Raw genomic sequence first — 27,728 nt, 5'->3', positions numbered from 1 at the left:
AAATTTGCATAAAAAATGAATTTTAATAAGATTTGAAATTGATAGCAATATTTTATTTATTACGATATTTTACAATATTTTATTGATTATATATTTTATTTTATTATGATATTCATATTCCCAGCTTTTGAATAATTTCTATATTTTATGAGTGTTAACATTTGTAATAATAATACTGTAAAGACATATCACACTCGGTTATCGTGTTATCGTTTGCGAGTTGTGTACTCGATCTTTGCTTCGGACGTACTAAATTAAAATTCACTTTTTAAATGCCTTTTTTAAATTGGTCAGACTCTTTTATGGGACACGACAATAACCATAAAGTAAATTTATATTTTCATTGACGCAACATACAGTTATTTTATTTTAACAAATAAGGATAGATTTGAAAGCTGCTTAGACATTCAATTCCCAAATGTGTGTGTATATCGCACGTATACCACGAAATGTTATCTAAACAATATTCTACGATCGACGATTGTTTACTCGTAGCTTTCTTAAATTGTTTCTATTATTTGCACATACTTCAGTGAACAATTGCACTTTTATTGTTTGTATTTTCAATTTTTTACAAATTGCATTCCGGAAAATGAACAGAAGTTTTCAAAAATATGCAAATCAAGCGTCCTTTACGAAAAGTTGTTACTTCGATATAACTAATGTAACAAATACGTATAACCGAGCCACGCAGACATGCATGTAAAATGACTGAAGGCCTTATGCCATATAAATGTAATATCTAAAAGAAACAAAAGAAGATAAACTTCAAGGTTAGAAAAAGAAAATGAGAAAGAGAAAAATAAATTCTTCGATACTTGGAATTATGAACGTACCATTTGCATCTGTTCATTCATTGGTCGATAAATTGGATGATGTTAGCTAACATGCTATATGTCCTAATATTCAAAACATGTTTATGTTACGAATAATTAATGTGCGATTTTTTTTCTCACTTATAATAAGCACATTGGTAACAATTCTTTTATTTTTCTCTTTCGCTTTCGTTTAAATAATAATTCGTAAAATATATACTTACTTTCTGTTGTAATCAAAAAAGATTTCTTTTTCGACTTAACTCGTTTATCAGAAGATGCTCGAAGAGATGATGTTATACTACTAAGACTCTACGTAATTATGTATCTTACGTCATTATAATTCACACATAAATGTGCCATGTGCTTTGATAGAAGATGATCATTATAATTAATAAATAAGCATTACTTGCTTATTATAGAGTATCAATATTTCACAATAAGTATTTGCTGTATCATGCTAGTATCAAATGGAAACAACTCATTAAAATATCAATCGTATAGAGATATATTCGGGGATTTTTTTTTTACTTTTTTAAGATTTTGTTGTTTATTAAATAAATTTTGTTGTATACGCATAAAATGGACAAAACTTTAAGAAGAAATTAGGGTTCTTTGGTAACGTTGTGGCAATACTAATGTAAGTTCAATATTTAATAGTTCTGTACACAGACGATCGATAGATCGATAAGAAACAGATAAGAAATTTCCTTATTAATGATTTTGTATTCATTTGTTCGCGGAGTTGATTAATAATTCGTTTACTTTTTCTCTATTTCTTCTTATCAAATCATCAATAATCGTTAATTTCAGACATATATAAACATATTTGTAGATTAATTTGCTATGTTGGGGTTTCATACGATTTATTTAGACGAATTTAAAAAAATCCCCGAGTAAGAAAAAGGAAAAAAATAAAAAAGGTATACAGATAACAAAATAATTTAGCCAATGAAATATAAATGAGAATAGAGTTGTATAATACCTTGATATCGAGCGGTAATTTAACAGATAATTTTTTTATCGTACGTTACTCTAAAACATAATAAAGCAGAGAGATCTCTCATCTTCCAAGAGTTATAATTAACTCGTCGTTAAAAAACCATGAGTGCATATGAAATCATCGGATTCAATTTCCGCTGGATCAGCTCGGAATATTGTAGTTACACGTGTCTAGAATTAGCCGGCGGAAGAACAAACGGTAGTGTACATAAAACCATTCATTCCTGAGCTTATCTTTATCGATAGCTCTATGATAATTTGATTCTTATCGAATTAAAGAATTTCACAAATAAATCTGAAAAATATAAAACTATGAATATAAATACCGTTTAAAAAAATTACACACACACGCGCGCGCAAAAAACATGAAGTTATTTTATAATAGAAACTTACCGTAAGGTTATATACTTTGCATAGTTATATACTTATTTTATATAATTGCATGGGGAACTTTGAAATCTTAGAAACTCCAAATCGCTTCGATCGCAACAAGGATGAATAATGACGGATATTAAGAAGTTTCAGAAGTCACATTCGTTCCCTTACCTTCAAGAATGACATGATGAAATATTATCATTTTAATTTCAACAGGATAATGCTCTTATTCATACTGTATCATCTATAAAAAGAAAAAGAAAAGAAAAATCTATCTACAAATGAAGTAAACTACACATATCATTTTGTCCACTACAGTATTGATAACACGTTGATAAGATATTATTTTCTTCACATAATCCTTTGCATAAAATCGGTCATCCAAGGCAACGAGAGATACCAGCTTTCTGAAAATAAAGATGCCTGTTTAAAAAGAAATAATAAAAGAATATTTTTCGATATATATCAATATCGTTTTCATAGATGCTTCGAGTGCATTTACAGGAAGTCGAGATCTTTGATCTCCTTAAACGTTTAGCAAGCAACGATAAAAGTGCCAACGAATGTAACAAAGATACGTATCGTCTTTCGTAAAAAGCATAGACACGGACAAGTATAGATATGTTAATAAAAAAAAAGAAAAAGAAAAAGGACATTTTTATCTTGGATAAAAATATTACAACAAAAGCAACGTAAACTCGTACAGCGAGGGTACATTTTTATATTAACGTATAGGTGAGAGAAAAAATAGAAGTTAGCGACGTCTCTCTCTCGATCCATCTATTTCAGCAAAATTATAAAATTAACATTTAAAAATTATAAATAGAACGTATAGAACGATTGACCGAAATAGAAGAACAAGTACACACATACAGTATTTTGATCATAAATAAAAATATTATTTCTGATCAAAAAGCATCTATTAACTCGCTAATAAATATGTCTGTTTTGACTTTCTAATCAATGATATAATATATATACATATACGTATATTTGTATATTACATTAGTCACTTACAAATTTCTTAATATGCGATATCCGATACAATACTAATTTTAAATTATAAAGAAGTTTCTTTTATATCTCAAAGAAAATAAATATTTGCAAGAAGATTTTCTCTTTTGAGAAGAGGTAAGAGAGATAAACTATCTCGTATTTCTCTGCTCTTTCTTTTTTATATTTGAGGAAGAAAAGAAGAGGAACGCGAAAGAAAAGATAGAAAAATGATAAGGAAAGAAAAAGATGAAACTACTCGAATCAAAAGTTCAGCGACCCTTGACACTGTCTTGCGTAGCAATGAACGACACAAGAGAGGTAAAGTAAATGCTTACGAGGGAAGAGACAAGAGGGGAGAAAGTGGAAAGCCCGTTGTGAGTCCAAAGACAGCAAGAAAGAGAAAGAGGGAAGGAGAAGGAGATAGAGTGAAGGAAGGAGGGGGAGAGAGAGAGAAAGAGATGTGTTTGCCTCAACCTTGACCTCTGACAATCCTCGTATCCCGCTCAAGCTCTCGCCCTCGAAAGATCTCTCGACTCTTTTCTCCTCCTACTTTTGCGAAAAGAACTGAGCGAGAGAGAGAGAGAGAGAGAGAGAGCGAGAGAGAGAGAGAGAGAGAGAGAGAGAGAGAGAGGGAGAGGAAGAGAGAGAGAGAGAGAGAGAGAGAACTCTGGACGACTTTTGCATGTGAGAAGGCGCCGACTGGATCGATTTTCAATGACGGAAGCAGTTGCTGGAAATAGACGAAGAGAAAAGAGAGGTACCTAAATAATTGAAGGAGCCTCTGACCTACGTTCCCAAAAAACACATGTTCAATTCATCATTCTGTAAGATGCAAGCGATACGATGCAATAATTCTTATTTCTTATCAATCGATCGATCTTTACACATTTCTGTTATTTTTTCTTTAATTTTCTCTTCCCTCTCTCTCCTTTCCTCTTTCTCTTATAAAAAATATAGAAATTTCGAAGAATCCATGTTTCATTTCGTTCCTTGGGAATTTTTCTTATAGTAGATGGAAATATTAATCGAATGATTTTATTAATCTCTTATACTAGGAAACTTCCTTCGGTATCGTGTATACAAGATTAAAATATTTGATTAGTAATATTTTTGTAGTAAATCTTTTGAAGGAGTTTACGTTACAAAACAATTCTATGATATATTTAAGTAATGTAGTTTCATGTATGTGTGTACGTAGTGACATCGATCGGATGGAACAATGTGTAGGTACAGATATTAAAACGATAATATATTACTTCCTTTTTCGTTAAAAAAGCATCCCCCTTTTTTAAAAAATAGATAAGAGCCTAAAGAATAGATAAAAAGCTCGCACGCGTGGTATCATTTGTCTTAAACGATCTTACGCAGAATACTCCTCTTTCGCACGATGACTAATCCTTACGTCACATATCTATATAAAACATTACGCACATTTAATTGAAATTAATATCGTTTATTTTTATCTATAAAAGAAAGCGATAACTGAAGAATATCGATCGATATAACTATATGTAAAAAAAAGAACAAACTTTACTACCGCGACATGTAAAACTAGTAAATTGCAATCGTGTAAAATGTATAAGAAAATGACATAGTATGTGTAAAGACGTTTCTTTGCATAGTACTAAATGCAAGTATTTTTTTTATCTTCGAATCGACGTCAATTTGTAAAAATAAGAAAAAGAGACAGAATGAATAGATGATTAAAAAAACAACTAACTTGAATTATAGTCAGACCAGCATCCTCCACTTTGTTAGATGTCACTTTTTAGTGACTTATATAATATACCGGTCGATAATGAAATTATTATCGACACTGATGGTAAAGCATTCGACATGTAGCATTTTTTATTACCGATGGATCGCAGTCGGTAATTTTCATAAAGTTGCGTGATATATCCTCGAGAGGTCGCAATCAGTAACTTCCTACGTAATTCCTCTTTATTGAATATTCAGAGATCATCGATCAGTTTTTTCTTCGTATCAGCTTGTTACAAACTTATAAATTATATTTTTAGACGGAGTATTTTAGTCTGTAATAAGAATATCTAGTCATTTTAATTAGGAAGAAGAAATTATTTAAAAAAATAATTCGTATAGAAAAAAATAAGAGAGAAGAGAGAAATTTATCCATGATTATATTTTACTTTGATGTTTCCCAAAAGATCACTTATAGAATAAGTAAATCTTCCTTGTTATTCACATTCACAGTGGTCTACAGGATATCATCAATTCGAGCAACAACGTGATAGGAATTCTTTTCATTTTCTAGCATAAAATGCAAATAGATTCGTCTTGTAAAACATACTTTACGTATCGTGGATTTAAAAACCTAATTTAGAAAAATTGTTTGTTAATGAAAAATAGGTTTATTATAAACGAACATTAATATGCAAATATATCTTTCTTATGAAATAGGCTGTATATCTTATTCATAAATTTAAGATGAAGTCATCGTTAAAAAATAAAGTTGCAAGAAACCAGTTACTAAAGAAACAGTTTCATTATTGTACTTTTGAAATTAGTTTTAAAATGAAAAATTAAAAAATTCGTCAATTATTGGCCGATACAACGAAAACTTTTGATTTCTTTCTTTTCTTTTTAATAAAATATTATCAACAATATTTTCTTTTTGACCTGACGTTAATAGATATCGAAGGGTATCAGAAATATAATATACATATTATTTGAATTTTACCTCTGAACAAAGCACTCTCTCGTTACCATGCAACGCAAGTGTTTCCTGACACAAGCACGCTACCGTTCGATGTAAACTAACTTCTTTGTCACGTCTTTCATGGTTTCAATGATCTCGTTGTTGTTGTACAAATAAATATTTCATTCATTGAAAAATTGCAATTCACAATTGTGCAAACAAAAATAAGTCGTACCGTAACAAGTCGCGATATTAACAATGAGTTGATTCCGCAGCAATTTTTTTCTCCGCAATACTGTAATTAATATAAAAAAAGAAACATTAAACGATGAATGAAAAATCCAAATAATCACACAAATATCGAACTTAAATACATCTATTATGTATACGAAGAATTTCCAAAGATTTAATAACATTATTAAATATTTTATTTACTTTCTATTTACCAAATCCAAGACGTCAATACGCTAATCCAAACTTCTAATCTGAATCTTATACTTTCGATGTTCTTCGTATTTTTAATGATTTCAAAATTTTTTAAATTTTAAGGATTCATTTGCAATAATGTTTATACAAAAGCAAAAATAAACATTTTGAACATTGTTTGAATCATAACAGAAGTTGAAATGTTGTCCACTGAGGAATGAACAAAAATTCAAGGAACGAATATTTTTATCATATTTTTTATCACATTTTATCAATTATGTTTATATTTATGTATATATATATATATATATATATATATATATATATATATATATATATACGCTATATATAAGAGATGTTAATCAAAATAAAAATATTTATACTTACACGTATATATATATTGTACATATGTGTGTGTGCCTTTTAGAATTATTACAATTAAAGCAAGAAAAGAAAGGCAGAAAATTTTTTTTCTATACTTCAACGATAACCTTCGATTAGTTAGTGCAGTGGTGGTAAAATCAAGGTCTTTGATACATCCGAGTTCTTCTTAGTCAGGTAGTATTCCAGTAAGCAATATTTTCATCAGATAGTTAAATACTTCTCTCAGGAGAGGACAACAAGTCATTTGACACATTATTATCTGTAATCGTGCATCGACTAAATCAATTCTTGTTCCCTTATAATTTTGAAATGATTAGCCAACCTTTGTGTACCCTTTTCTTCTATCTTGTCTGTTATGAATCATACACCTCGGTATCGTCGCAAAAGACTTTTCTGGACAATCCATTGAATCTTCAACTTTATCGGACAATTCGTCGTGGAATTTACGACATCTTTGGTATGTATGTTTTATTTAAATATTATTTTGAGATTGCTAAATTGTGTAGAAAATTTCATTGTGCACATTTCTGCAGTGTTTGGTTTCATACTCGTAAGGATGACGCTTTCTGAAATATTAAAAAAAAATGTGTTGGAACAAGTGTAACGCGATGAACCTGTCCACGATCATAAAAGTAACTTGAGAATCATATCTTTTCTTTGCAAGATAATGAGAGATATTTTCAGTAATTTTTCATAATTTCTGAAATGAACTGTTATCAATTCATATTACTCCGATATATGCTTTAAGATCCTTGGATATTTTAAATCAATATTTTTTCATTTTCAGTCTTTTCGTTAAACATTAATTACGAATTCTGTATTATTCATAATTTTTTATCTTATGTATACAGGTGATCACACAATGTACTCTCATAATATTTATGCATTATTTCTAATAATTCTACGAAACGCTCGCGTGCGTGCGTGTGCGTGCATATAGAAGTAGATGTTTTAATCGTTTGACAATTTACAGGTCGTACGAGTACCTCGGAAAGAGCTCTGCGAAGGGCCAAAAATTTATATAAAATACAGGAACCAATTCCACAAAACGTTTCTTTTCCATGCGATGTCAAAGGTAAATCGAAAAGCGTTACCACTTTGTTTCTGATCATTTCACCAGACTGTGTAAAAACTATATATTGAAATGATAGATAATTAAAGCGATGTCAAATTATTCCTCTCATTTTTCAATAAGAAAAACAGTAAGGACCTTCTTCGTATTAAATGTTTAATCATTTAAGGCTGGAGATCGAGTGAAACGCCAACGAGTGTTCACCGTTTGAAACCAGGTGACATAGATATCATTGCATCAATGGGCGATTCATTGTCAGCTGGAACAGGAATTTTTGCAGAGTCTCTTTTACATCTTTTTATTGATAACAGAGGAGTTTCTGCAGCTGGTGGTGGTCAAAATACATGGAGAGAGTATATGACCCTGCCTAATATACTCAAGGTAATATAAAGATTTAATCTTCTTTCTCTTTTTATTCAAATCATCATCGATAATGTCAAAGATGACTATAAACTCGTTAATTATATCTTTATGTATAATTCATTTCTGTTCGGTAGGAATTCAATCCGAATTTATATGGTTACTCTTCAGGAGATTACTCCACATTAGAGAAAGGATCGAAATTCAATGTTGCCGAAGCCGGCGCTGTATCAAGCGATATGCCTTATATGGCAACGATACTTACAAAGAGAATGAAAAATGATCCTAAAGTGAATATGCAAAAGCATTGGAAGGTGTTATTACGTTTGTTATTTTTATTTCCTTACTTTTATTTTTGATCTTCGCCTTTCAAATTACCTGCTATACTTGAAATATCTTTTCTTAGTTATTGTGTTATATTATATCATATTATATATTATTATTGTCGTTGACTATTATTGTAATATTGTACTTACTTCGTCTTGTTTTTTTCTTTCTCCTTTTAGCATATCTCTTTGATGATAGGTTCCAACGATTTTTGTTTGTTTCTTTGCACGAACCCTTCGTTAACGGAAACGTTGCAAAATCACGAACGGGATATCGTTGAAACTTTAAGAATACTTCGTGACAATATACCAAGAGTATTCGTATCTCTTATTCCTCCGCCACAATTGAAAGTACTCGTGAAAAATCGTATCGAAGGAAAACCGTCCATTTGGTGCGATATATTAACAGACCTAGAATGTCCTTGTTTGTTTGGTTTAAGATATCGTGACAAAATACAAGAATATTATGATGCTATAAGAAGGTCAGTTCCTCAGTCTCTCTCTTTCTCTCTCTTTCTCCCCCAATTTCTACCAATCTGCAAATGTGTTATCTGTATATGAACGTATGTATTCTTAATTAATTGTTCACTTAGATGGCAAGATATTGATATCAAGATAAGCAACTATTCCGAGTTTCAAAAAGATGATTTCGTGGTGGTAGCACAACCAATCTTGACAAAGCTTGATATATTCATAAATAATAATTACCTCGATGAAACTTATCTAACTATTGATTGTTTCCACATCTCGCAAAAAGCGAATTCTTTATGTAAGTAAAAACATTTTTCAATTCGATATAATGTAATCATTCAAACGTTAATATGTAATCTGCATTGTTGAAATGAATAAAAAGAGTCGTTAAGTATAGATTACAAGATATGAGATTAAAAGAAAAAAAAGAAGTTCTAAGTCTTACGTCTGATTATACGTATACTTTCGTTTTTATTACTACTGGATTTGCATACATCTTCAATGAATGTTGCATACTTGTTGATTCTCAACTTTGCTCATTTATCTATTAGCAACTTGGAAACTAAAAAAATAGATATTTAATCGATTTACTGCAAAGGACATCATCTGCGTCACAATAGAAAAAGAAGAGAAAGAAAAAGAAAAATTATATAACTGTAGAAGTAATACATTTCTAGATTGTAGGAATCCTTGCAAAGATGTTACGTGACGTCAACTACTATGGTTTATAAAAAGTTTTCTTTGTCTTTTATTAAAAATATTCGAATAATTTTATGAAGCTTTTTTATTCGAATAATTTTGTAAGCATTTTTATTCGGTATATTCCTTAATTTTAACGATCCTTTGACACTCAATCGCTTAAATGAATGATTTGAAAGTTGGATATGGTATTATAAAGAAAGTACCTTGATCCTCAATATGTTATCGTGACAGAATTAACGAGGAGAATAACTTTCTATTTTTATTTTTCAGATGCTAATGCTCTTTGGAATAGTTTGCTTCTACCTTACGAGGAGAAACCAACTACTATTGAACCGAATTTGTTTAGTATACTTTGTCCTACTAAGAAACGTCCTTATTTAGTTACTTATGCTAATACAAAATTCACTGAAAATTCCGATTAAAAAATATACGATAGTAATTAAATAACATTAAGCTCATAAACTTTCTTACCAAAAAATATTTACTTCCGATGATATTCAATCGTATTGTTTTGTTGATTCAGATTTATTCGAAGTGCCATAATCTTTAATAACGATCTCATTATCATTGTAGAAAATGTAATATATATTACTGCTAAGTCAAATAAAAGAGTTTAATTATATTTTCGTTTTTCTTTTTCCGATTGTCTTCCTTTCCTGATATCCCTTATCTTTTCACTTGGACTAAAAAGAAAAGAAAGAAAAAAACAAACATTAGATTAACGAAGAATTAAACAATTATTTAAATATTATCTTTTTATAATGACATAGGCAGAAAAAGAAAATATATTTGTTCTTGAAAAAAAAAGAAGAAAAAAAATTTTGTTATGTGATTTAAAAAAAAGTTGTACGAGTATAGTATAAGCTAAAGTATATTTCTTAATATTTCAAATGACTTGTCGTTAGATGAATTTCAAAATCATCGACTCATAGAAAAAAATAAACAAATACATAGGCAAATAGAAAGAGAAATAAATAGAAAAATGGAGGGATAGAGAGAGAGAGAGAGAGAGAAAAGAGAGTGGGAAAAGAGGAAAGAGAGGGAAAGAAAGAGGGAAAGAAGGGGGGACAGAGAGGGAGACAGAGAATATCTTTCTCTCGCATTTACTTACGTGTATCAGGTCTTCGCTCTAACTGAATATAAAAGAAGACTAAGTGGGCCTACGAATAAATTTGACAAGAAAGATGGTGAAGGAAAGTCTCCTTGGTAAATACAAGAAGAAGTGCTCTTTCTCTACGATTTCATTCATGCTCAGTATTATTTCCAACGTACACAAGGTCGGTGTATTCGTGTTGATCTAAGAAATAGATAAACGTCATTGTTAATATACATTGTAATTATGTCGGTATAATTAATGTCAATAAAATGTATTGGTCTGCAACAAAATTGAAGTGTTTGCATCATTATTTGTTTTTTATCGTTGATCAATGTTCAATGTAACACATCAAGGCCGAGAAGTAGTAAATGTATTCATCATTTGAAAAAATGAATGTGCTAATTCAATATGAAAATATTGCGGAAGAAATTCGTAGTAGGAATCGTAATAACTTATAAACATTATTATGTTAATTAGCTATGGAAAAATAAATTCAAAGAGAATTATGAATACATTTGATTAAAAATCTTTTATTATTATCTTTCTTATTTTAATATTATTTGTAAGAGAGATCTTTAGTGATTAATAATATATATACATATTGTCCAAAGTGTATCTTCAACAAAATTTCTTATCAGTGAAAAAAAACATTAAAAATTTGTGAACGATGAAAGTTAAAAAAACGATTTTACTGTTCATCCTTCAAATAACTGTTGTTATTCAAGCTGTTACTTTCAAGGATGTGTTATTAAATCTTCTCAAATCCAGTAGGGTGAGTAATTTTTTAATATCGCTCCAATGATTTCTGTTCTGTTATATTTATATCAAATTAATATTCATTACAAAAAGAAAGAAAATAATTTTTAAATAATTCAAACACCCACATGGAAATCGAACGATCTCAAAACGGAAAATACTAGAACGATTTAAAAAATTTACAGCTTATCTTTATCTTTTCATTTTAAAATGTGTTATTTCTTATATATTATAAAATAGAAAAAAAAAAAGAAATTAACTTGATAGCGAACGTATGTGCGTAGAAATAATATGTAAAATTATAGAAATAATTTGTAAAGTTAAATGCGTGAATCTAGCTTTCGAATGAACAAGAGAAAATAATAAAGAAAAAAAAGGAAGAACTGACAATGAGAAATAGACAAAAAATCTCTTAATATACGGAAGTCTTTTTTTTTTTTTTTTAAGTAGAAAAGAAATACCCGAAACGAATAAATCTAGCATCGATTTTGATCTTTCTTCCTGTTAAAAGAATTAATAACTTTTAATGACATCTTAATGTTAATTATTTGACTATTTCCATAGTAATTTTAATATTATTTTTACTATTACGTTGTTATATATATATGTGTGTATATATATATATATATATATATATATATTATAATATACACATCGTATATTATATATTTATACATGTATAAACTTGCTGATAGCCAGAACTTTCTTCTTCGCTTGTATCACCTTTCGTAGTCGTCTCACTAAATTATTTGTATGCAACGGTATTTAAGTCGAGACGGGCCGTAGTAAAATGCTAATGAAAGAAAGCAAAAGTGTCAACGTGACGAGACTACACAAGAAACAGTATCTTGAACGATCACGAAAATGCTTGATGAAAGTATTTACAAATATGGCGAGTGATATCGAAGAAAATTTTTATATACAACATATGTATATACATGTAACATTTTTTACTCTTATGTTCTATACATATTCATATTTATATATGAATATAATAAATATAATATAAATATATATATATATAATTAAATATATATTATATATAATTTAATGAATAATTCATATATGATATATTTCGTTGAAAAGTACTGAAAAAACAAAACAAAAAAATTAAGGAAATAGATTAGTTATTCCTGTAGATTTGTTTTCATAAAAATTTCACGATTACGCTATACATATATACGTAAGAGGGACAAAATATCGTTCAAGAAATTATTGCATCACAATTCTTACGTTTCATTTCGAGCAATTCTATTTTCTCGTTCCCTTTTGAATTACTCTAGAACGTGACTCGTTTCGTTTATTCGAGAATAAAAATACCGTAAGTCATTAAATGCATTTTCCCGAGTAAATAACTCTTATAACATGGACGAGTAGAGATATCTTACTTGTCACTCGCCTTTTTAATGTTTCTCAAGATTATTCTTCTTCTCTTTTCTCTTCTTGTAGGAAGATTTCAATAGTAATGGTATAGTTTATCCAATGATTTTCGATGGAGTACGAAGGCAACCAACTATACCAGACACGGTATCGTTTCCTTGTAACACTCGTTTCGGCAGGTTCGCTAAATAATAATAGAAAAAAAAAGAAGAAAACCTTGAGACTCGACAGATCAGATGTTTATTTTTATTCATAGGTCACCTTACGTACCGAAGAGTGTTCATAGACTAAAACCGGGTGATATTGACGTAATAGGTGGTCTCGGTGATTCTCTTGTAGCTGGAAGTGGAGCTTTGGAAGAATTTGCGATTGGAGCTTTCATTGAAGCACGTGGTGTTAGCTGGTGCATAGGTGGCCAAGATAATTGGCGAAAATTTTTGACATTACCGAATTTACTGAAGGTATTATTGTATTCAGAATTCATTATTAATCTATGGAACAGTAAATACACGTATTATTTAATAATGAAAACTTGAAAAATTTAATTTCCATGGGACGGACCAAAATATATATATATATTCTTGGCTAATTTTAAAAATCATTTAAAAATTTTTGGACCAAACCCTACATATATTTGTTATTAAATCTATTCTATTTTTTATTTTCAAACAAAATTATGAATTAAACTGGATCTATTAAATGAATCTATATATACGTACCTTTTTATTATGAAGACGCTATAAAGATTTGGTTTTTTATAGACTTGTTATAAATTATAAGTCCATTTTATTTTCGTTGCAGTAGATAAAGAGAATTTAATTGTTTCTTCTTTTCTAATTTGACAACAGGTATTCAATCCAAATCTAACTGGCTACTCGACCGGTACAGGCGAATTTATTTCATCAAAAGCGAGATTAAATATTGCTTTTCCTGTAGCAGCTACCGAAGATGCCATAAAACAAGCAAGAATTCTCGTGCAAAGAATAAGAAATGATCCTAGGATTAATTTTACCAAACACTGGAAGGTGTTAATTAGATTCATTAAAAATTAGATTATTAACCGATATTAAAATGAATGAAAATTAATTTAAAACTCGAGTGATACTACCTAAAAAAAATTTTATTGCAGTTGATCACTATTTTCTTCGGTGCAAATGATATTTGTTCGGCTCAATGTTACAATCCTGAACAATTTTCACCACTACGTCATGCTTTTCATTTAAGAAAAGTTTTGGACTACCTCAAAATGACATTACCTCGTACACTCGTTAATCTAATTCCTACAATAGGTGATATAAAAATCCATAAATATAAATAGCTATAGAATAGAAATATATACAGAATGATTCAGAACTCTAACAAATTACACCTTTTTTTTAGTCGAGATTAACAAAAAAAATATTGAAGAAAGAAATGAATGGTTTAAATATTGTAGATAATAATTTTTTTCTCAAGTACAATAACGTAGGTGCACTTTGCCATTCCACTATTTTTTTTTAATGGAAATCTTCCTTTTTCTTGCATATATTTAATTCTCTCGTTATTTTATGTATAAAAGTATTACAGTAACACGATTAGAGAATGATTAGTTTGTGAGATATTTTGAAAAAATATTTTTATCGGAGGATGGCTTTTTATTTGAATCGATCTGTATAATGTTAATTAATAATTACTTGTGTTTATACGTACAGATGTTACGGTTTCTCTTAGAGTTCGAAAAAGTCCTATGTGTGCTATATTACATTCACTTTATTGTGCTTGTATGCATCAAGGATATAGACCAGACATCACGGCCTCGAGAATGGCAATGATGTATCAGGAAGCAGCCGAAACTTTGATCAATTCTGGAAGGTATAATTATTATCATTATTTTATTTACTATTAATTTCGATAAAAGCAATATAAATAAATATTTCTTATAGGTATGATAATTCGCAGGAATTCACGGTAGTACTGCAACCATTTATGAAACTATTTAATGCTCCAAATGCCGATCCCAGTAGAGCAACACCGATTGATCCTAATTTGGTCACATACGATTGTTTCCACTTTAGTCAAAATGGTCATGCACTTGGTAAAAAATTATAATCTATAGTACTGCGATCGATATTTCTATTTTAAACGACTTATTTCACTTTTGTGCTTGTTCTCCCGTAAATGTCATATACAAAAATTATTACTGCCATATTATGGCCCTCTCTAGATTTTACGACTTTTTTTTTATAAATAATGTTTCTCCATATCTCTAAAAATAACAAAGGTATTTCATAGTTATTGCACTGTATGAACTATCTATAATACTTTTGTCTTTAATAAATACACCTTGAATATAGATTTTTCCAAGCATGATGTATAAAGGGTTGCATGTCGTTAGGAGTACAAAAATTCTACAATACCGATAGTCGTAATATATTCATCTTTATCGACATGTCAAGTTTATTATACGTGTCGATAAAGATGTTTCTTCTTAATTTATACATTATAGTAATTTTCATAAAAAAACTATTATAACATAAAAGTAAAGTATTAAGAGTATTAAAAGTATTAAACTTATAATATGTACATATATATATATTTCATGTCAATACATGATTACGATGACATCTATATTACCGACCAAGTCCGATATAATTGTATGAAAATTGCATAGTTTCAGGCGATCATTTTTCATTATTAAAAGCCATTCCTAAATATAAAAAAAATCATAACAATTATAATATATACTCAATTATATAAATATGCAATGATTTTGAAATGATTTTTACAATTTCCTAGGTGCTAATCTTCTTTGGAATAATATGTTCGAACCAGTAGGAAATAAAACAGAGAAAGGATTACCTAGAATATTAGAAAGGATTCAATGTCCTACAAAAAGAGCACCCTATATATTCACAAATGTAAATTCAATGATATTTCAACGAACAGGATATCAAGATGGAATTATACCGAGATAATGAAAAAAGTATAAAAGGACATTAACATTTGAAAATGATGATGATATACCGTATTCACAACAGCTGTGATTAATATAAAACAATTATTATAACAATTATTGTAAATATTATAACTATAATATAAACGATTAAATTAATCACGTTAGACGATCTTACAGTTTACACACCTTAACCTTGATTCAGAAAATAAAATAATGAAATAAAAATTGTCGAGTTAAGAAGGGGACGTTTAATTGCTATTACAAAACTAAGATCTATCAAGTCGAGCCAATAAATTATTACGAAAGGTAACGATTGAAGAACTTGACCTTGCTTTTATAGAAAGATGGAGTGATTATTCGAAAGCGATCGAAGTTGAATCGAAGAAATGTATTTGTATCATTGACTCTCGCTATAAATCTATTCGATGCTTTTCCATTTGATAGAATAATTTTAAATCCCACGAGAAACTATTGAACTAATTTGAATAAGTAGGACACAAACGACAGATAATGACGAATTAATATTTAATTATCGCATATTTAAGTCATGGAAGTGTCAAACGAAAGATCAAAAACAATTATTTCGAATGTATATTTTATCAATCAAATCAAAGACAAAGAAATATAATGAAATTTCCTATAATGCAAAAGATAAACGTTGAGTTTTTCTTAACGCAAAGATTTGTCAGATATTCCTTGTTATCTGGCTGCTAATATTAAAATTGCTTGTAACTCTGTACATTTATATATATATTTTTTATTTAAATATATACATACATACGTATATTCTACTATTTATGTAAATTACTTTTAGTAAAAGATATTGAAAATTAAATAAAAAAATAAATAAAAAAGAAATATGACGAGTAAATAACAAGAAAGATTTGACTTGTCTTTTTATTTGTTCTTTTTTTTCTAAGTTTAGTATTGTAATCCAGACACATCCTAGACACAACTTAGAACGCAAAATATAATTTATCACGTGTCATTAATAATAATAATCAGTCTATGATAAAATCACGTAATCTAATGAAAGAAAGAAAAAAGGAACGAGTTAAAGTGAAAAGAAAAAGAAAAAAAAAAAAGAAATCGTACATAGAAACATATCGTATTTAATCATGAACGATAGTCATCGTGTCGTCAATACAATTACTAATCTGTATAACGCAAAAGATTATTACACGTGCGAGTTATCGAGTTCTCGAATGGTCATTGAATATTAACAAACTCATTATGCTCTCTCTACGCTTTGCCAACAACTAGTATGACAGACCCTCAATTTATGATAGCATGATAAAATTATAAAAGATATTCCAGACGGCAAACGTTGGCCGTAAATTTTTTCATAGATATGTACATGGCCGCGAAAATATCATAACGAAAATATCAAACTCTTATCAAACAATTATTAATTAAATTATGACCGTGATTACACCAGTAGATCATTACCGGAAGAATATTTATAGTACGAAGTGATATATCAAACAAATTAATCCAATTATATCACTATCTTCTTATATACTTCATACACGTGTATGTAATTTATATACAGAGTGGATCAGAAGTTCCTAGGATTGTAGTTTTACAATCTAAAAAAAAAAAAAAAGAAATTAATCTAAAAGAAAAGAGTAACTGATTTTTAATATAAATTAATATAATCTAGAAACTTTTGGCACTGTCTGTAGATATATATAAATGGCTCTTAATTTGATATTTATATTAATATAAGAAAAAAATAAAGAAAAAAATGAAGCGTTCATGTATTCTACAACCACAAACGAATATACAACATATTTTTCAATGTGTTTTAATGTACCGTTAAAGGAACTTTGAACGTTTTTTATTTCGTTTTTTTTTGAACATATTTTAACATACAGAGTATACGTCTAATTCTCATCATCTAATCCTCAATTTTATGGGATTCAATGATGATGATGATGATAATGATGATATACGTATATATAAATATAAGTATTTGTTCACTCTAAACAGGTCGACCATTAAATCGGGTCCCTGTACTTTTCCAGAAACTATTCAACTGCATATACACGCTTCGATCGTTCTCATGGTACCGTCGATGCGTAAACTTTTGCTTACTCTACACATAATCAATGTTCCATTATATCCCCTCTTTTCCTAATACACACACACAAGTTTTCTTTAGTAAAATGTTCCTACGTTAGGGTAGATAGATTATACAAAGAAGAAGTAGGTCGATCGACTTACTTGCGTACTACATACACAGATAAATACACACATACGTCATTTGAATAGTTCACCTATCATTAATTTTGTTGAACGTGACACAATATACTATTTACATCGATTCACATGAATATTAAAAACAAAGAAAAAAGAAAAAGGAAAGAAAAAAAGATATCGCGTGTTACACTAGCGAGTAATTCAATCGACGATACCTCGGAATCGATACGATTTCTTACAAAGAATTTATTACTTGATATATGTATATATGTATGTAGATGTAAAGCAGAAAAAGATTAGATTCGAAACTACAATACGTAGATAGAAAAGTTGATTATCGAATTTCTTATCGTCATCGACTTTAGTAACAATCCATGTCGTGCGAGACATGTCACGAAAGAAAACAGAATATGTAGTTATATGTTTATGAAAGAGATATGGATATGTGTTAGACTAATTACGAACACTCGACCCTATCGATTTCGTCGTCGTCGTCGTCGTCTTCGTTTTCTTCCTTTAAGCAACTCTTGCAGGGTACGACAGTCCTTTTTAAATACAAACACCCATACATAAATGTATCGCTTCAATGATAGATTATACTCTTCGTGCTTTATGTAGTCTTATCTTTCCAAAGGAAGTATACATACATTATTGGTTAAGATTAGAATGGAAAAAAAATAAACAAAAATGATTGATCTATTTACGTTGAGAAGTGTCAATGCACTGTCTTAGATATATATATATATATGTGTGTGTGTGTGTGGATACACGCAACAAGTATACAAACGCCTTTTTTATGACAGGACGGGATCAAAGAAAAGAAAGTCTACACCTCTCTTTGCTTTTTTTTCTTTGTTTTTCAATTAATTGCACATCTCTGTTTGTATTAATGTTAAAGTACAAAAGTAAATGATATATAACAATAAATAAAAAGAGTATAATGAATGAAAAAAGAAAAGTATTGTTGAATGAAGAGAGTGAAGAAAAATTGACAACTAATACTGCCTCTTGACTAGTAAACTTAATTCTTCTAAATTCTTCGCAGTTTGATTTGTGATATGATCATCGTAATAACATTATCTCTCTTAGATTCTAAAAAGAGATAATTTATAATATGGCACGAAGAATAATGAGGCTTAACGAATAATATAAATAAGCACGAATATGGCGTGATTAAAGCGTGAACAATATTGCTAACTATGTAGAAATCAAAAGAATGGAACGGATGAAAATCGATCGATCCAATTCTTCCTTTCGTTGGTTTCAACATCTTCGTCTTCATCTTTTCATTGTTGTTGTTCTTCTAATTCTTCTTAACAGCAAAGCATTCCTGAGAGTCCAAGCAGAAAAAGATAACAGATTTGTCTTCTTTTTTCTTCTACTCGATTCGCTCGTTCACTTTCGTTTTTTTCCAAGATGATTGCCAGTTAAAAAAAGAAACGTAAAAGGAAGTTATACTTCTTTTTTGATCTTTCAGAGCACGTTAGAAAGTTACTCTGCTTTGGTCTCCATTTAAAAGAAAACTCTCTTACGATCAAAGTTGATGAAAAAGAAAGAGAATTTGAGAAAATAGAGAGAGGAATGATAATATCGAGTGTGATCGTTCGAAATGATCGTCTCTCATCTCGATTGATTTCCATTCACTTTCTACCCCACTGTAGAATCCCTCTGTGAGAGTGATTAGACTCATTCCAAGATCGATTGCTACTTTTACTCGTACTACTTCCAGAACTCGATACACTTTCCGATCTTCTGATCGGCTTCCTCGTTGGATCCAAAAGACGATCCAACACTTGTCTGATCGTACTGTGTTTACGATTGAATGGATTGGTATACATCTTCTTTGAGATTTCTCTTCTACGTTCTCGTTTTTGGATAAGAGATAATATAACAATAAAAAGTTGGAGTTTTCTTTTCTTCTTGAGAAAATCGTCGGAATTATTGACACTTATCACTTTCCGACAAATTAAAAGATTCGGTATTTCTATTACCGAACACTAGAAAGATATTTATAATAACTGAAGACAACTAATGTTTCATTTAAAGAAAATGAAAAGAAACGTGTTAGAGATCTGTATTGTACACAGAATCGACAACCGTACGTCTCTCTTCCTTTCTTGCGAATAACTGCTGGGACGTGTCGCGTCGGTTTTATAGAGGAGAGTAGCTCGATGACCTTCGGACGTCTTCGTTGAACGTCGAGTCGCCTTCGGAGCTGCTAACCATCTAAAATACACCTGCAGGTGCATCTCATCGTAATCCTCTTTCCACGACTGTTCGATGCTGATCTCTTCTTCTTCTTCTTTCTTACGTTCCTCTTAATTTTTTTCACTATTATCTTTCACATATAACGAATATAACGAAGAAAGTAAAAGTCTAAAACGAGAGAAAAATGAAAACAATATCAAGATTTACTTATCGTATCCTCTTTCATCAACGATCTTTCCATATCTCATCCTAATACGAAAATGTTATTTTACTATCACTCTCGATTGTGTCATTCAATTTGCATTCGAAGAACATTATTGATAATAGCAATGAAATATAAAAAAAATTCACTTTTTTATGGTTTGACTTGAGAATGAGATAACTAATATAGTAACGGAAAAATAACAGGAAAGATTTCAAAGTTAGAAAGTCATATATTTTAAGAAAAATTATTGAAATTTTCCTTCAATATTTTTCTCTTCCTTATTGTGAGTCCTAGTAATTATTCAAAGCGTATAAATAGGTTTAGAAACAACGGCGATATTGTATAAAGTGTAAATACGAACAGGAGAATACCGTTCGTCTCTCAGAAACTTCGTAAACAGACTTCGTAAAAATTTATGAAATTCAATCTCTGACGAAGTCCAAACCTCGATAGTGCAGGTGTTAAGGTGAACGGTTCTCTCTCTTCTCTCTCTCTCTCTCTCTCTATCTCTTTCTCTTTCTATTTCTCTTCTCTTTCTCGTGGGGAAAACCACGAGTCTGGAGCACATTCTCTTTCCAAGATCGAATGAAAACCACGACCTTGTCGACATCTCCCGTCGTTTTTTCTTCTTTTTATTTTTTATTTCCTTGCAAATGTATACATACACACACACACACATATATATATGTATATGCATTAAGGAGTTATTCTTCCATCGTCATCTCATTCTCACCTAACCGATCATCAGAACCATCGAGAATACCAGATAGATTTCACGTCACTCAACACATCGTTACTTGCGATCGTTGTACATACTCTTTAATTCAATCCTTTTCTTTTTTATTTTCTTTGCTTTTTTTTGTAACTACACCTCATCGTGTTTGCATATGTTTATTCAAACGTTTCTATCATTTCCGCAAACAGAAGGTTGTTCGTTTGAATTTCGTGTTTTTCGTATCGATTCCGAGAACTGGTCCGTTCCTTTACTGAAAAAAAAAATTCCACTACTTTTGAGCGTTTTAATTCGCAAGTATATGTAAGTTTACGCAATCAATTCGATCCGAAAAATGCCTACGAAGAATCGAGGCAATTAAATAATCAAAGAAATTCCCATTAATTAAAGACACACTCTAAATGGGAACCACGTCATTGGTCGACTCTAACGAGCTTTCGCTCTTAAACGATATAATAACTGGATCCCTATCCTCTTCCTTCCTTCCTTCCTCCCTTCTTCTATTAAGTAATCCCTCATTCGACGGGCAATTAGAATCTATCGTGACAGGACAAGGACAGGGACGGCATTCTAATAATTAGATCGAAACTATATCATTTTGACATTTTACAGGGTGGGCCAAAAGTATCCAGGTGATTTTAAAAATAAATTATTCTTTATCAAGACCTTTTAAAGTTATAGTCATGCTCGTGGTTTCATAATTCGAAAAAAAAAACGTAGCCTAGAGTTTCGAAAAAGAGTAAGTGACTTTTAAAATCATCAAGAAACTTTTGGATTCGTCTAAGAACTTGTCGGATCCTCCTTATTACTTTAAGAAAAAAAATTACGAAGAATTTTCATTGTCGTACAAGCCGGAAATGCAGAAAATAGCATTATCGATGATATCGATTGAAAAATAAAAAAGTTAAATATATAAATAGATAAGTTGTTACATATATGACATAGATATTGATTTTTTGAAATAGAAAAAAAATTTTTCCGTAGATAACAGTTCCTATTTAATTTTTCTCTTGTAAAAGTTCGTCTTTGATCTTTAAAAAAGAAACTAGATTATAATTGCGTGATTTTCTAGCATAGTTGCCTTATATAAAGCGCTTTCCCAATGTTATCGGATCCGTTGTGCAATGATTACTATTATGTACGATGACGATTAAGATTGGTTAAATGCATTCCATCGATCCATAAGAAGAGAAAAATAAATATTAAACATTTCTATGTATTTCTTTATCACACGAACTTTGGCCTTTGTAATCTTTCATTATGCTAGACTAATCATCAATTTCTCTAAAAAATATGAAAATTATTATAGATTAAACTGGACACACATAATCTACGTTATATTTTTTGTTCTTATATTATGATTTTTATATATTTTTTTTTTGTTTTCAATCCAGAGATTCAAAAAAAAACCGCGAGTATGTTCATAATGTTATCATATTAATTTATAATAAGATTTTAATGATAAAATAAATCATTTCCAATTGTCATATGATATATCATAAATTATAAAAGTTATAACAATTTCTAATATGTTTATATATTATAAATGATAATTGAACTTTTATAATTAATTATGATATATCTATATCGTCTATTATATATATATAAATAATTATTACAATTTTTTTTCCCGTTTTAAGTTCTGCGACGTTCCGCATTTCTGACCAAGTTTTTATCTAGCGAGATGATGATGAACGTAATTAAATTACAGCATTTAGATCGTTATAAATGATTGCGCAGACTCGTCCGCATAAAGCAGAGGAAAGTCTCGCCTACGAAGGTCATGGTCCAAGAACGCGTTGTACACGTTTATTTTATTTACCATTGCTTCATCCATCTATCCGAGTGAATGAAGTCCAAACGTTTTTATGTATGTATACACGTATTACATATATATATATATATATATATATATATATATATTCTCGAATTCGCAAATAAGAATAATTAATTACTATTTGATTTGCACACGTTCCTCAGACGAATTAATGACTGATAGACTAGACGAGATTAGAAACGCGTTTTTTAATTTCTATTACTCATTTTATTTTTATATTTCTTAAGATATACGATCATTCATAAATTATCAAAGAAAAAAAGAAGAAAGAAAAAATAAAGGATAAATTTTGAAAACGAAATAAAATTCGTCCGAAGAAAGCAGCTTTCTTTCACTTCATATCGTGAATGTTTTCTACAGAATGAAAGTAGGAGATTTTTTAGTCGTAAGTTATTCATATTCTAAAGAGATCTAATCTATCAAATCAAAGAAATACAAAATGGAAGAGAAACTTTAAATTATATATAGATATCCCTTAAAGATTATAATCCTTAGAGATTTTTCAATTCAATATCTTATAGTGACTAATATAGAGATTAAATCCAATCATTAAAAGAGATAAGATAAAGCGTTACTTCAGAAATTACTTCAGAAATCGTAAGAAAAAGGAAATCATGAGATATCGATGATCGTGAATGAAATTTTCTTTTAAAAAAGATAAACAGAAAGAGGTGAACATTTTTTTCTAGCGAATCTTCTTTCTTTCTTTTTATTGTTATTATTATTACTTTCCCCAGCAGTTTGTTTAAATATATGGTATAAAACATATGATAATTTTGTTAACTTATTGAAATTTTTTTCTCTGAAAATTCTAAGGTTTTATTATAGGCGCGAAAAGTTTGCAATACGTTTGAATAGCGCTCTTTCTGTCTCTATCTCTCTCTCCCCCTCTCTCTAAGTTCCTTCGTAAAGTTCTTGGGTAAAAAAAATGTCTCGCGAATCGGTCCGATGTCAATCGACGCATTATATTCCTATTGACCCTCATAATCGCGTTCATTGGTTTAATAGGTTCCGCAGATGGAGAGGATAGTGCTTGTTCTCGCGCTTCTTGAACGTGAACAATAGAAAAGATGATGATCGATTAGACGTCGTATCGTCATTGCATGTATGATGCTAAAAATAATATTAGAAAAATAAAATATAACATTTATTTAGTTTCCTAGTCGAGATTCTTTGCCATGATTTAAATGCATGGTAAATATTTTAAATACATTTCGAGATAATGGGACATCGATTTGAGATGTGTCTACTGTGAATTTTTTTCTCCTCCTTTTTCCTCTTTTTTTTTTTCTTTAAATGAAAAGTAAATAATTGTTTTATTTTAACCGGAAAGGATGAATCAATGAAAATAGATAAAATCGATGCTGTGTAAATCTAACGAGAGAGAGAGAGAAACTAAAATTCTACTCTCAGAAGTGTCTAGTCAATAGATAATTTATGCACATATATATGTATGTACTTAAAAAAGTATATATATGTCATAAGAAGAAAATTTCAAAACAAAGTACTAGAGATAATTAAAATCATGAGGCTTGGAAGAAGAAAAAAAGAAGAACGATTATATAATAACGATATGGTTTCATTAGATGATTGAATTGATCAAATAAATCTTATATCCAAAAGTTTCATCAAGACATTCAAAACATTTTTTAAATCGCCTAGGAATATTTTATTTTATTCCGTATTCTCAAATGATAAGTTTTTATCTTTGCGATTTTTATTCTCATTACTTCAAATGATCAACGTGTTATTCTGTCATTACATGTATATAACGATAACAATTCCATATACGTACTTAGATCCTTTTTTGCAAGGATCGATAACACTTTAATCGTTTGGCGTGCAATTTTCTTAGGAAGAATCCGAGGTTGTGAGCTCACGGATAAACAAAACCAGTCATACGAAAAAGGTAGACCCCCTTTAAACCGGTCTTTTCTTTAACCTGAACGAAAAAGTCAAGATGGAGAGAGAGAAAGAGAAAAAGAAACTTTAGTGACGCACGCCATTCGATACAGCTATTCACTCGAATGCGTTCTGACGTCGAAGAAGCGTTTAAAATATGCGCGCACACTTTTTACGATTATTATTTATGGCTCTATAAGAAAAATCTTATATCGCATTTGACGAAAATTAAATAAAAAGAGAACCAAAAAACGTTTGGAGTTTGCCAATCGTATACAACAGATGATAATAATTTTATATAAAAATAAATTTCAATAAAACTTGTTCGACGACGACTCCTTGATCGCACGCAAATTAATTTTGTCATATTTTTTTATAGATGAAAGATATCTATCAGAGAATTCGCTATTCATATTCCTGATAGTATACCTTATTTTTATTAAGAAACATGGTTTTAGTCTCGTTAATGTCAAATAAAAAATACAGGTTGCGCCAAAATACGGTTTGTGTTAGATTTCTAATTTCGCGATTTGAAAAAAAAACGGAAAAAAAAGCAAACGATAAATCAGCTAGAAAAATGTCTCGGAAAAAAGAAATTTTTTAAATCACCTAGGAACTTTTGATCCTTCTTGTATTAGAACATAAATCGGCGAAATGTTTGACGAAAAGAAAAAAGTATCGAGTGTGACTCGACAAAATTTGTCAACCCAATTTAATACGAATTATTTCATTTGCCATAGAAATATAAAAAAAAAATAAATAAGTTGGAAGAGGTACCTGTGTAAATGTTCTAGAAGATAAGAAACTTCTTCTTTGAGGAACGTTTCCATTAGAGCTCGCTTTTGCAAACAGGAAAATGTACCTTTGCGATTATAGCATGTTTCTCCTTTCGAAGATTATATGATACACCATGAAATATTTCACTGCGTCGATCGTTCGAAGGCTTCCAGTTCAAGGACGAAACGTATGTACTTTCACCGAAAGTCTGAAGACGGCCTTCTAAGGGCTGTTGGGTCTTTGACCTGGCAAGAAGCAACAGCAGACGGGTTGACCGAAAGATCGTCAGTTCGAAGTGATCGTAAAGATCTCTGAAAATGAAAAAAAAAATTAGATACAGAAATATATAACATGTAAATGATACAGAAAGAAGATATGCGTAACTCGATAGCGATAATGTGTTTAACGAGCAAAATTTTTAATATAATTAGCTTTGAAAGAACATAATTTCATCGTTTTCGTCTCAAATAGACATACACAGGATCGGCCAAAAGTTCTTAGAATAATTTTTAAAAACAATTACTCTTTCTCGAAATTTTTTAGGTTAGTTTATTTTCTTTTTTCAGATTGTAAAATTACAAGCCTAAAAAATCTCGAAAAAAGAATAATTGATTTGTAACACGATCTAGAAACTTTCGGCCGATCCTGTATACGTACGTATTTGATCTTGATTATACGTAAAAAAGATCGAGTTTTATTACTTCAAATAAAAGAATTAAGAACAATCAGAGATTTTCCCAAATTTCAAATTGTTCTACTTAAATAAAGATAAGAATTTATGATTAATAGGGTCACCAGCAAATAAATATGTTTGTGTTAACTTTCTTTATAATTTAGACGATCGTAAGGTTGATTTCTAGGCCAATGGTATACGAGCTGCGTTTCAAGATACATCTAATGCCATTGATAATCATTTTAACTTGCATAAGAGTGTGCGTAGTGTCAAAACAAACTGCAAGTTGTTGTCAATAGAACGATTATTATTATATAGTCACAATAACGTCATTGAAATATCATACGAAGAGAAACATATTAATTGCAGGAAAATGATATTACTTACGAGTTTACTTATCAATAACGCTTTACGGTCACGAACTTTCATTCTATTTTACGCGCTTGCTTTTACCAGATACGTACTTCATTATTATTATTCTTTCGATCGGTTAAATTAAACTTTCTTAAAACATATACTTAGGCATATGTTCCTAAATCGATATCGCAATACTTCGAAAACTTTCAAGCATCGATTTATTCGTCAAAAAAGGGAAGAATAAACGAACGAGTATACATAACCTTCATTATTGAAGCATCTTGATTGATTCGCTAAATGTTCAGATATAATAACGAGATTATCTCATTGTCAGTAATAAGAGGAGAGATTCTATTGCTTACGAAATATTTCTACATAGAGGTTATAATTTTATAACTTTAACGAATAAATATAATACGTACGCACATTTTTCGTTCTTCCTTCTTTTCTTTTTTTCTTTTTTTGCATTTATCAATCGTAAATACTTTTCTGGTACTTAAGAAAGCATCGACGTAGATTAATATAGACATTGATACTTGACATATTTCGAAAAGAAAAAACATCCGACTGGATACCGGTCTCGCTTTTTTTTTTTTTACTCTAAAATACGCACCTTTAAAAAAGTTGACTCATCAATCATATTTTTCGTTGGGATAAGAAACTTTCTTATTTTCTTTGGTCTATCTGCGGTTGTGATTTCATCTATACGTATAGAAGGACATGCCCAAAGGCAAATCACACACAATAGGACTTCCTATCATGTGGCCTTGAATTGATCTCAATCGAACAACAAAATAATCAAACGTATTAATGATTGAATATGATTTAAAAAGAATAAATTTTAGATTTAAAAGAGTATATAAGAAGAACGTACAAATGTAATCTGCTGTTCTCAATGCTGTTGTTTATAAATTGCTCGTCTCATTGTAAATCTTCTTTACGAATGACGACATTCCCTCATCGATATTTTCTTTTTTCTTCAGAATAAATGTTAAAAGTTATATATATTAAGTATATAAATAATTAATGAGGATTTGAAATACTAATACGACGATATATCTTTTTACCAAGACAACGGAATT

The 27,728-nt window shown here is 29.8% G+C and overlaps 1 protein-coding gene and 1 long non-coding RNA gene across 3 annotated transcripts; one reads left to right on the top strand and one right to left on the bottom strand.

Moving 5' to 3' along the window:
* Positions 1 to 27,728, bottom strand: LOC127070766 (uncharacterized). Of its 2 annotated transcripts, XR_007784653.1 has the most exons (20): positions 27,521 to 27,728; positions 27,260 to 27,423; positions 25,617 to 25,927; positions 14,507 to 21,353; positions 13,926 to 14,097; positions 13,537 to 13,835; positions 13,088 to 13,308; positions 12,826 to 13,001; positions 10,697 to 10,882; positions 10,057 to 10,268; positions 8,563 to 8,823; positions 6,977 to 7,220; positions 6,658 to 6,913; positions 5,887 to 6,139; positions 5,336 to 5,520; positions 4,909 to 5,221; positions 2,211 to 2,599; positions 1,040 to 2,112; positions 837 to 899; positions 1 to 742 (listed from the first exon to the last, which is right to left on the bottom strand). It is a non-coding gene; the product is annotated as an uncharacterized LOC127070766 (long non-coding RNA). The 2 variants fall into 2 exon arrangements; XR_007784652.1 differs by lacking the exon at positions 837 to 899 and having other exon boundaries at positions 2 to 742.
* Positions 6,846 to 10,207, top strand: LOC127070759 (phospholipase B1, membrane-associated-like). Its single transcript, XM_051009164.1, has 7 exons — positions 6,846 to 7,111; positions 7,628 to 7,729; positions 7,896 to 8,107; positions 8,224 to 8,400; positions 8,593 to 8,894; positions 9,006 to 9,181; positions 9,856 to 10,207. Exons 1-7 carry the CDS (start codon positions 6,964 to 6,966, stop codon positions 10,005 to 10,007), a joined length of 1,269 nt encoding a protein of 422 aa, XP_050865121.1. The 5' UTR covers positions 6,846 to 6,963; the 3' UTR covers positions 10,008 to 10,207.

The sequence above is a fragment of the Vespula vulgaris genome, chromosome 19, assembly GCF_905475345.1.
Source record: "Vespula vulgaris chromosome 19, iyVesVulg1.1, whole genome shotgun sequence".
Classification (NCBI taxonomy): Eukaryota; Metazoa; Arthropoda; class Insecta; order Hymenoptera; family Vespidae; genus Vespula; species Vespula vulgaris.
The sequence above is the reverse complement of the archived record's forward strand: the minus strand, read 5'-3'. Positions and strand labels throughout refer to the sequence as shown.